Source organism: Glycine soja, chromosome 8 (genome assembly GCF_004193775.1).
Source record: "Glycine soja cultivar W05 chromosome 8, ASM419377v2, whole genome shotgun sequence".
NCBI lineage: Eukaryota > Viridiplantae > Streptophyta > Magnoliopsida > Fabales > Fabaceae > Glycine > Glycine soja.
The window spans coordinates 7,844,290-7,856,760 of NC_041009.1; the positions used below are offsets into that span (position 1 = coordinate 7,844,290).

General features: G+C 33.8%; 1 protein-coding gene across 1 annotated transcript; it reads left to right on the forward strand.

Moving 5' to 3' along the window:
* The first annotated feature begins 5,451 nt into the window (after window positions 1-5,451).
* On the forward strand, window positions 5,452-12,117 carry LOC114421597 (putative ABC transporter C family member 15). The gene is made up of 11 exons (XM_028387608.1): window positions 5,452-5,635; window positions 5,774-6,681; window positions 6,811-8,240; window positions 8,355-8,441; window positions 8,531-9,124; window positions 9,226-9,390; window positions 9,594-9,888; window positions 10,272-10,792; window positions 10,875-10,938; window positions 11,068-11,307; window positions 11,526-12,117. The coding sequence occupies exons 2-11, from the start codon at window positions 5,829-5,831 to the stop codon at window positions 11,642-11,644; spliced, it is 4,368 nt and encodes a 1,455-aa protein (XP_028243409.1). The 5' UTR covers window positions 5,452-5,635; window positions 5,774-5,828; the 3' UTR covers window positions 11,645-12,117.
* The last annotated feature ends 354 nt before the right edge of the window (window positions 12,118-12,471 follow it).

Sequence of the window (12,471 nt, forward strand, 5' to 3'; positions counted from 1 at the left end):
TCCCCGGTTTTGAGAATGGATTTGAATTTTGATACTATGTATATCATGACTTTTGTAGCCTACGCGCAAGTACATTTTTTAGAATAATATATATGATAACTTGTTCTTTTATAACTTGATCGTAAAAAATCATTTTATTTGCGAAAATAAGATTCCATATCTAGCTATTTGATAGCTACGTGACTTTGGTCTTCAAAATTAACTGTAACATGTAGCGCTGCCAATTACTCTTCTCTCAATCCATTCTGACATTATTTCAGGCATTGTTTGGATGCAGAAATAGAGAACATATATATTTTTATAAGCTTTTAACATTTGGTTTAAATTTTTTGGCGGGAAGAGATAGAGGGAGCTAAAATTTTGTCTCACTCAATTTTTGAGTTTTAACACCTTACAAGTTACAATTAAGAGATTTAGAAATGAGAGAATTTTGTATGTTAATTGGAATGAATTATTCTGAATTATATAAATTTATCTAACCATTTTAAATATATAACACTAAATTAATTTAAGTTTTCCTTCTCTTTTTTGCCCTGTCCCCATAAACTAAATAAGATATTTCAACAAGTGAAGGATGTGTGTCTTTTTGGTAAGAGGATGAGAGTGATATTTGTAGGGGCAATATTTAACTATTTGTAACACCAGCGGTGATGTATGAGCTGGATTGGTGCTAGCTAGTTACACTACATATATGGCTCACATGTGACATGCCATGTGAAATAATACGAATTCACTTTTTTTTTTGGGTACATAATACGAATTCTCCTTGAATTGTTTATAAAATAATAATGCAACTACAGCAGAATGTTTCTAAATAAACAGGTGAACATATTGATATACAGCAGGATTGGAATAAAATATGGTTAGTCTCACTGTCCCAATTACGGCCATATTTATTGAAAATGGACACTTTATCTTATCAAAATGAATACCTAACACATTAACCTACCTACGTCCAATTATAAATCGCTCCATATACATAGTCATGGAATATGGATGTCATGTATAAGACATTCTTCAAACGTGTGTTTAATAAAACCTTGCATAAATAAACAAAAGATAACCCCTAAAAGCATCAGTATCCGGGGACCGTAAGGCATGGATTCATAAGAAACCATGTGGCTAGTGTGATCAGTGATTTAAATTATTGCATAAAGAAAGCTTGTCCTTTTCGTCATGTTAAAGTTTTGTTTGTCAACTTTGCCCTCCACTCACCATTCATATATGATGATATATTGATATTGATACATACATTAATTAGATAAGATCCCCATACTGATCGAATCCATTGCCAAAAGGCTTCGGTCCAAAAGACTGACAGAATATCATGCTAGGGCACGTACTAGTACTACTTGCTTGTGAGTTTTTTCATTAAAGTTGTAATATATAAAAAGAAATTGATGGAGTGTGATTGACAGGAAGGGTCTAAGGATTAAAGGGAGCAAGGATGAGTTTGAATTCTTTCACTAACATTTTAATAAAAATTACAATTAATATTGACAAATAAAAAAATATAAAAAGAAATTATTATCATATACATATATAAAGAAATTTCAACATATGTTTTTTTAAATCAACTTTACAAAACTTAAAATAGATTTTTTTTTTTAATTTATAGGAATCAAAGATATAACAAGAGAGTTTATATCAACTTAGATATTCTACTCAACCAATTAAGTTAAAAACCAATTAAGTTAAATTTTGATAGTAAAATGGTTTACAACAACTCACACAAGATAATGGTGACAGAGTGAATATATAGATGTGGATTGAGTGGATGCTTTGTTTAGGGTTAAATAAGGTCATTATTAATATTATATTATTAAATAAATTATTAGGCCCGTGCCCTACACAGGCTAGGCCGAAATAGCCTAACTCAATTTAGGTTATGCTTTTCAGAGTTCAACTTGACCTGACTTGCAAGCCTAATGGGCTGGCCCATCGGGCCGAACTCATTTTGACTGCTCTAGTGGCTATGAGCTTGATCAAAGGTGTTCTGGTATTCCTTATTCCTTTAAGCTATTCCTTATTTCTTTGTAACTTGCGTTTGGGGATAGCAAGGTAGCTGATCATGAGTAACGTATCAAATTATAAACATGATTAATGCAAGTAGGATATCAATTGTGGTGATTCGGCTTTGAACGGTTGCGCCAGCACGCGGCTACTGGAAGATGTTCGGCCATCACGTGTTTCATAACATGGATCAAATAGCTTTTATGGTGGGTTTGGAATTAATACACGTGGGGATCGAGGAGGTTAAAACTTGAATGGTTGGCACATGATCGAGGTGGAGTGCATGTAACGAAGATGAGGGATTTTGGGTTATAGCTTTTTACCCAAATTATAGTACGTAGTACAACCTTATACAGAGGGATATATATGCTTTAAATGGTATGGTGGTTATCTGAATATTTCGGTGGTTGGTCACATTGTAAGCATCAAGTAGGTTTTCAGTTTAAATGCTTTTGGATTTTTTCATGTAAATGAATAATGGTTGGGTATCCCTTATAACCAATGCTAATACATACCAAGTGGAGGGTGTGCTTGACTTAATTTGGAGAAAAAGTAAAGTATTCTAATATTATGGATACATTGCGCAACAGTTGAAATTTAATTTTACCTCTTCGATTATAGTTTCCCACAACCTTCCAAGGGACGACGAAATTGACCAAAAATTCGGGTCCAGGCAACTTTCTCTGGTTGGCCTTTGCGATAAATTCTTCCCTTCTCTTTCACTTCACCCATAATGAGAATTACACGTCATTAAATATAAATATGGATGACGGCAATTTTTTTTATGACTTTTCTATACATGTTTGGTAGGGTGTAAGAGGAGAAATTAATTCTGAATGCTTTCGGGAGCGAAATCAGTTTTAACAAACGTCACGTTCTGCCGCTTTCACTAACAAAAATGCAAAGAAGTGGAAATAAAAAAGAAAAAGGAGTGCAGTGATGAGTAAATAATGTGTAAATGATTAATTAGTCTCTCAATTTGTATTTTTCTGTCTCTAAAATTAAGGAAAACATAAATAAGTCTGTCAAATATTTTAGGATTTTATTTAAGTTCTTAAAAATAGTTCTTCTTTTTTTCTCAGTTTTGTTCTTAGTCTAGGATTTAATTAATAAAAAACATAAATTTAAGAACTAAAATAAGAGAGAAAAAAAGAGTTCATTTCAAGGACTTCAATGAAACTCTAAAAGTTTCATGGACTTTATTTGAAATTTTTTAGTTTCAGGAACAAAAATGAAAGTGAGATAAAAATTTAAGCACTAAATTAGTCATTTATTCAATAAGTAATATGATAAAAAAAATTAGAAAAAAAATGAATATATGTTTTTATAAGAATGATTTGACTATGCTTCATAAAAAATAAAGAATGCTTTGACTAATTACCCAAACAGATTCAACTATTTTAAAAAACTGGTTTTGTATCAATACAAAGGAACGTGTGAGGGGTTCCAAATCTAAAACGAACGAGTACTAATCACAGAACAAATTATTCATATACAGAGTGAAATATTAATATAAAAAGTAATAAGTGGTAATTTAACTATATTTAAATCTAAATGTCTGTCAAGATTTTGTCCCCTTTTTACCCTAAATTAATATTTTCAATAATTTGACCCAAAGCATTTTATTGGAATAAACTCATTCAAATATTATTATATGTTAATATTATAATAGCACAGTTTAGCAGCAAGTATACAATAATAGTGTCGATTATTCACATGCTAGCTAGGAAATATCTCGTACAAGACTAAAAAAAATATAACAATTTTTTATTGCATAAAAATTGAGTGAATCAAAGTGAATTTGAGTCTTTTTAGTTCGCGACATATGTTCTTGATATTCAATTCTTATAGATAAAAAAATTATAAACATATATTTTTACAACTTAAATATGTTCTAAATTTCAATAAATATAATTCTATCAAATTTTAGTCTTTTGCAGAAAAAATGTTATTTTTAGAATCTTGACATTATTAATATTTTTTGTCTTATCATCAATTTTCAGTTAGTTTAGTGCTGACATAATTAAAAAAATTAAAAATATTAATTAAGATAATTAAGCTAACGAAAATATTTTAAATTAAGATAATTAAATTATTTTCAAGTGTGTAATTCAATTTACTAATATATTTATTATTTATATAAATAATATAATTTAGTTTTAATTTTTAATATATTATTAACAGTAATTTTTATTGTTTTCAATATTGTTCTTACATTTTAATTCACTAATTTATTATTAGTATTGTACTTTTTTTATAAAAATATAATTAACTTAGTCGTTTATAGTTTTATTTTAAATATATTACTGTTGATATTATTCTTAATTACACAATAATTATACCAATTTGACATAAATATATTATATTGTTAGTTGACTTATCTGCTCCAGGCATGCGGAATACACATACGTACGTACAAAATAATCTTTCAGCAAAGGTTGGTGGACTGGACAGAGATTCCGGTGATAGAGACCGTGGTTGTTTACAAATTACAAATTTCTAATTTGTTTTGAATATAATTACTGTAAAAGCTTTTTGATTCTATATTATATTTTTAAAGATTTATATTATATTCATATCTAAAACAAAGACTAGAATAGTAATAAAAATGGTCAAATTAAGCAACTGTTTAATTTGTTAAACTTATTCTATTTAATAACTTTTATAAACATTAAGTTTCATGAATTTAACAATTAATTAATAAGATTATTCATTTTTATCAAAAATAGTCAAAATTTCATTTACACATGAAATATATTTTTAAACTTGTTTCTGTGCAAGTTTTTCTTAGGATTCTAGAGCATTCAAGTATGTATGTGTAACTTAATCCTATTTGTTCTTGAATATATCCTCCTCTTACCTAATACACATTCAGCTATCCTCAAGGATGATTTCATTGAAACCTCACTTAGGTGTTATCCTCTGAATATGCATCCTAGACAATCACACTAGTAACACATAACATGTATTTGGGATAAGACTAGAATATTAATCTATGTTGTTCCGATAAGATTGATCGACACTTGAGTCATAGATCACGATAAATCATAATCAATAAATATAACTACAAACATATTTATCACTCAAATTCAAGATGGCTGGTCAAACAATTTCACATTAATTGATTTTTTTCATATTTATCACTCAAATAGTCTATTTAGATCAATAAGACACTTATAAAATATAAAAGATAAAATTTTCTTTACCATTATTTCACATCAATTAATAATAGATGCATTTCATAATAAATAAATATTAATGGTAATATGGAAAAGTTTAGATGAATCCTCACATCTAAAAAGGAAATCAAATGAGTTCCTTGGTTAGCCATTAGAACAACTTTCTTTGTTGATATCAATGATAACATTAGAAGTATTTAATTATATTCAAAGTTTGGTACGGGAATATGATTCTATACCGTTCTAGTCCTCGATCTGTCTATGTGTAATCGTCGTGACTCGTGATGCGTCTTGTGTGCTCCATATATAGTCTATGGTTTATCATCTCATCTCTGTCAGTATCCAGTGCCTACTACTTACTGTCCATCTACCGACTCTACCCTCAATCTCATCACTAACACTTGTAAATTCTCCCTTGGCTTCCTCCCTATTTCCATAGCAAGGTGTGCCAATGCTTTTCATTTTTTCAAAACATTATCATCCTATGCTTTCTTTTCCTTTGCTTTATCACTTCTCTTTTCACATTTCTTTTTATTAAAGTTATTCAACAAGGCATTTTTCTTTTTTTTAACATTCTACAGATTCTGGCCTTCTATTTTCTTCTTCATCATTACACCACCATCACTCAAAAGAAGCATGATGGCCGTTTTGGATGCTCTGTTGGGAACGGTCAATGTGGCATTCTTGTATGCCATTTTGATATGGCTTTTGGTGGATAGTTTGAGACAAAGCACTCGTAATAACCATGCTCGTGTTGTACTGCATTATTTCAAACGAGGAGGACCAATGGTTTTCGCTGTATTCACTGTTCTATCCTGTGCTGTTATTTCTGTTATGAACATTGCCCTTGCCTTTTACCAATACAGCTCTAGGAGAATAATCGGATTTAACTCTGTTTCCTTGGTTCTAACTTGGGTTTTGGCCACTATAGTTTCGTTTTATTCAATGAGGACTAAAGTGAGGGAGAACAAGAGGTTCAGGTTCCCTCTTGTTCTGATCCTATGGTGGTTTTTTGCTTGTATCATAGATGCACTATTGCTGTCTTCAAAGCTGGTAAAAAAATTTGAATCAATCAACTTGTGGTTTTTCTTGTCAAAGGATAACGTAGTAGATTCGGTTTCTTTGCCTTTGTTGGTACTTCTTTGTTTCAATGTGTGTGCAAGGGAAAACAGTGATTTGGAACAAGAACAGATGTTACTTCAAAAAGAGGAGGAATCTTCTATGGAGGAAGAAGACGAACAGGCCTTTACAAATGCAAGCATGTGGAGCAAACTTGCATTTCGATGGTTGAATCCCATTTTTAAAACGGGTCGGATTCAAAAACTTGAACTTGGTCACATTCCTCCTGTTCCTCCTTCTGAAACGGCAGAAAATGCTTCTTCAGTGTTGGAAGAATCACTTCGCAAACAGAAACTTAAAGGAGGTTCCTTGACAAAAGCTATTGCCTATTCTATATGGAAGTCCTTGGCCTTAAACGCAGTTTTAGCTGGTATATTTTATATTTTATTCAATATCACTACTACTGTTCCTCTTTGGTTTTTGTGTACCTTTATTCAAGTTTAGTCACTCATGTACAGTGTATTGATTACTAATTTATATATTTTGTTTGCACTTGTAGGTGTTAACACAGGTGCCTCTTATATAGGTCCCTTGTTGATAACAAATTTTGTGAATTTTTTACTGGGGGATAATGGTGATTCAAGCATCCAATATGGATTGGTTCTTGCATTTATTTTTTTCCTTGCAAAGACTGCGGAGTCACTGAGTCAAAGACAATGGTACTTTGGTGCTCAACGAATTGGAATCCGGGTGCGTGCGGCTCTTACATCTCTAATTTATAGCAAGTCCCTATTGATGAAGTGTGCTGGACCAACACAAGGTAAAATCATCAATTTGATTAATGTGGATGTTGAAAGAATTGGGGACTTCTGCTGGTACATTCATGGAGTTTGGTTGCTTCCAGTTCAGGTCATTTTGGCCTTGGTAATCTTATACATAAATCTGGGTGGTACTCCTTCTTTTGCTGCATTTGGTGTCACCATATTGGTCATGGTGTGTAACACACCTTTGGCCAATAAGCAAGAAGGTTTGCACTCCAAGATTATGGAAGCTAAGGATTCAAGAATTAAAGTGACATCAGAGACCATGAAAAACATTAGAATTCTAAAATTGCATTCATGGGAAACTTCATTCTTGCAGAAACTCCTCCAACTTAGGGAAACTGAGAGGAGGTGGCTGCAGAAATACCTCTATACATGCTCAGCAGTAGCCACACTATTCTGGACATCTCCAACTTTAGTTTCTGTTGTCACCTTTGGTGCTTGTATACTGGTGAAAACAGAACTGACGACAGCTACAGTACTCTCAGCTTTAGCGACCTTTCGTATTCTGCAGGAACCAATCTACAACTTACCGGAGCTTATCTCCATGATCATTCAAACAAAAGTCTCCGTTGATCGAATCCAGGAGTTCATTAAGGAAGACGATCAAAACCAATTCATAAACAGGCATAGTTCAAAGATTTCAGCAGTTGCTATTGAAATTAAGCCGGGCGAATATGTATGGGAAACAAATGATCAAACCCACAAGAATCCAACAATTCAAATTACAGGAAAGTTAGTGATAAAGAAAGGTCAGAAGGTAGCAATTTGTGGGTCAGTGGGGTCCGGTAAATCAAGTTTGATATGCTGTTTGCTTGGGGAGATTCCATTAGTTTCTGGGGCAGTAACCAAAGTCTATGGGACTAGAAGTTATGTGCCCCAAAGTCCATGGATTCAGTCTGGAACTGTAAGAGAGAATATATTGTTTGGCAAGCAAATGAAGAAGGACTTTTATGAAGATGTTTTGGATGGCTGTGCTTTGCACCAAGACATCAACATGTGGGGTGATGGAGATTTGAACCCGGTGGAGGAGAGGGGCATAAACTTGAGTGGTGGGCAGAAACAGCGGATTCAATTGGCAAGGGCTGTTTACAATGATTCTGATATTTATTTCCTTGATGATCCTTTTAGTGCTGTTGATGCTCATACCGGAACTCATTTGTTTAAGGTTAGTAGTGCTAATGATTGGTGCATGTGTTTTTTTTTTTTTTACTGATGCACTTTCTGATGTAATGTTTATTTCTTTCAATGAACTTTACCAAGAATTGGAAATTCTGTGCAGAAATGTCTCATGAAACTTTTATATGATAAAACGGTTGTTTATGCTACCCATCAACTGGAATTCTTGGAAGCTGCAGACCTCATTTTGGTAAGCTATTGTATTGAACACTAATCTTTAGCTGAAGAAATTTCTTTACAAGTGTTTTGGGCCTTCACTATTAAAATACTTTTTGGCAGGTAATGAAAGATGGAAAAATAGTGGAGTCAGGAAGCTATAAAGATCTTATAGCATGTCCCAACTCTGAACTTGTTCAACAAATGGCTGCTTATCAAGAAACATTACACCAAATAAATCCATGCCAAGAAGATGATTCTGCTAGCTGCAGACCCTGCCAAAAAAATCAAATTGAAGTTGCTGAAGAAAATATTCAAGAGATCATGGAGGATTGGGGAAGAAGTAAAGAAGAGGAAGCAGAGACGGGTAGAGTGAAATGGAGTGTTTACTCAACTTTTGTCATATCTGCTTATAAAGGAGTGCTTGTTCCGGTTATTCTTCTCTGCCAAATTCTCTTTCAAGTTATGCAGATGGGAAGCAATTATTGGATTTCATGGGCTACAGAGCAGAAAGGCAGGGTCAACAACAAACAGCTTATGGGAACATTTGCTCTTCTATCTTTTGGTGGCACCATCTTCATACTGGGAAGGACTGTTTTAATGGCAGCTGTTGCTGTGGAAACTGCTCAACGCCTTTTTCTTGGAATGATCACATCAGTTTTCAGGGCACCTGTTTCATTTTTTGACACCACACCTTCAAGCCGAATTATGAGTAGGGTCAGTTTCACTATTATTTCTTTATTTGATAGATTATTGCTATCTTTTGATTATTATCAGCTTTAATCAGATTTCAACCATTCTCTTCTTGATGATTACAGTCATCAACGGATCAAAGTACTGTAGACACAGACATACCATACAGATTAGCTGGACTAGTGTTTGCACTTATCCAGTTATTGAGTATCATTGTGCTAATGTCTCAAGTTGCATGGCAAGTCATTCTCCTCTTTTTTGTGGTGTTTGCAATTTCCATTTGGTATCAGGTAAGAACTGTATCAATCTTTGACAATGTACACAAACTAAATCATATCATTTTCCCGTCAAAGTCTTATCAGCATGAACTAAAAAGATAATAGCATTAGCTCGTGTCATGATGAATCCTCCTCTTGTCATAAACATTTGCATGTGCTAACTCTTGCATGGCTCGATCTAGTTTTCTAGTGATGAAGTTATTTGTTTTTTATAGGCTTATTACATCACAACAGCCAGGGAATTAGCCAGGATGGTTGGGATTCGAAAGGCACCAATCTTGCATCACTTCTCAGAATCAATTGCCGGGGCTGCTACAATCCGCTGTTTCAATCAAGAGAAACTATTCATGACCAAGCTTAAGGCTCTAATTGACGATTATTCTCGGGTAGCCTTTCACAATTTTGGCACCATGGAATGGCTGTCTGTCCGAATCAATTTCCTCTTCAATTTGGTCTTCTATTTTGTACTTGTCATCTTGGTTACTCTTCCAAGGTCTACCATTGATCCAAGTAAGCTCCTTCTTCCCCTATTCATCTTATCAGCAGTGGTAGCAGTTACATGCATGCGTGTGAGAACCACTTTTCTACTGCATTATTTTAAAAAGCTCTAAAGAAGGACTTACACATTATTGATTAAGCTTGGGTTACAACTTTAAAACCAAAAAAGAAAACTAATTTTGCAGAAAAGTAGCTTGTTTGTATTAGATCCTTCTGGTTGTAACTGTGATGCCATGATACTCACATACTAGTGGTACTTTAAGATTGATGCATGTGGCAGTACTCAGTAATTGACATATGCTTCTCTTTCCTCTCTCACCAGTCTCCGTAATTCCCACTAACAAGATCCACTAACGAGTATATGGAAATGCTAAGTTGCTTCTTCTGATTTTCAGGCTTGGCGGGTTTGGTAGCTACTTATGGTTTGAACTTGAATGTCCTTCAGGCTTGGGTGATATGGAATCTTTGCAATGTTGAGAACAAAATGATATCAGTTGAGAGAATATTGCAGTTCTCTAGCATACCAAGTGAAGCGCCATTAATTATTCAAGATTGCAGACCTGAACCAGAGTGGCCAAAGGAGGGAAAAGTTGAACTACGTAACCTTCATATACGGTATGACCCTGCTGCTCCTATGGTCCTCAAAGGTGTCACTTGTGTCTTCCCCGCACAAAAGAAAATTGGTGTAGTAGGCAGGACAGGGAGTGGAAAATCTACTCTGGTGCAAGCCCTCTTTCGAGTGGTGGAGCCTTTGGAAGGATGTATACTTATTGATGGTGTAGATATTTCCAAGATTGGTCTGCAAGATTTAAGATCTAAGCTTGGTATAATTCCTCAGGATCCAACCTTGTTTCTAGGTACTGTAAGGACTAACTTGGATCCACTAGAACAACATGCTGATCAAGAACTTTGGGAGGTTAGCATTAGCAGTTAACATTAACACACTTTCTTGAAAATGCCAATGTTTATCTTATTAATGAGAGAACAACTATTTTCAGGTTCTCAGCAAGTGCCATCTTGCTGAAATAGTGAGGCGGGATCCAAGACTTCTTGATGCACCAGGTATAAATATTTTTGTTGAAAAATTGCGTCATTCAGGAGTATAACTTTAATAACCGTCCAACTCCACAGTTCTGATGCTTTTCCACCCCAATGCTGTTATTGATATGAAATATTCTTTCACTGATGTAGTGGCCGAGAATGGAGAGAATTGGAGTGTTGGACAAAGGCAGCTTGTATGCCTTGCTAGGTTACTACTGAAGAAAAGAAGAATTTTGGTCCTAGATGAGGCAACTGCATCAATTGACACAGCCACTGACAATTTAATTCAGAAGACAATTAGGGAAGAAACAAATGGATGTACAGTTATTACAGTAGCGCATAGAATTCCTACAGTTATTGATAATGATCGGGTTTTGGTCCTTGATGAAGGTATGTACTTCAATATATGTGGTCATACCATTAATGATAATGAAAACATTATCTCAGATTGAAGGTTATCTTCCAAAAGAATTTAATGAGGAGGCGGGGAACTAAAAATGAGTATTATGTTAGGTTCAATTTATTAAACTTGATGTTTTAAAGTATGGTAGCTTATTATTGCAACCGTTTGTGTAAGTTGCTGAGCACTACTATTTTGACTTGTACAGGGACAATTGTAGAGTATGATGAACCAGCTCAATTGCTGCAGAACAATTCTTCTTCATTCTCAAAGTTAGTCTCAGAATTTTTGAGGAGATCATCCCAAAGTAGCTTCCAGAAAAGATAGACAATGAGGACAGGCATAAGATATTTTCAGGAGGATAGTATAGCAGTGACAGACCACCATACTGTACATAGAGAAAAGTTAGGCCCAATGCTGAGCAGAATTGGTTCCGGCATTGGACCACAACTCAAGAAACACTGACTGATTACATTAGCAACTTAAGGATTAAGGTTAACATATATTTGGGGCTCCTGATGATCATAGTATATTCTTAGTTGCTGTTCTACTGTCAAGAACTTGACTGATTCTCTAACCAAATTTTCCTTTTCCAAAGAAATATGTACGTCAATATGGGACTTCACCTCACTTGTACTCCAACATTAGGTTTTGCAATTGATTATTGTTTAGATATTCGTGCAAAAGCAACGAAATATTGGAATTTTGATCAGTTCCAGTTTTAGAGCTTTCGCTAACATTTAAGAGCTCTTTGAATTTAAGAGCCCTGGAGGAGGCATAGCAGATCTTTTGTTGTTCTATATTCATTTATTTTAAGGCTTGAACAGGCTCCAAGACACCATTATCGTCAAAATATTAAAGGGTAGTACTTAAAAAATGACGTAACTTTTATATTTTAATCTTAATTATTAATGTAAGATTTTGATGTAATATTTAATGATTCATATTTACTTCACTTAGTCTCAAAAAAAAAAAAGAAGAGAAAATCTGTCACTTGATGCATCCGCCCAAGTGTGAAAAAATAAGAATAAGAATTAATTTTATAGTTTAAATATGTTTTAATTCCCGGTGCAAAATCTATTTTTATGATTTGTTCCTTGCATAAAAAAAATAGCAGGTAAAAATGATTAATGGATTAAGGAAATGATAACAAT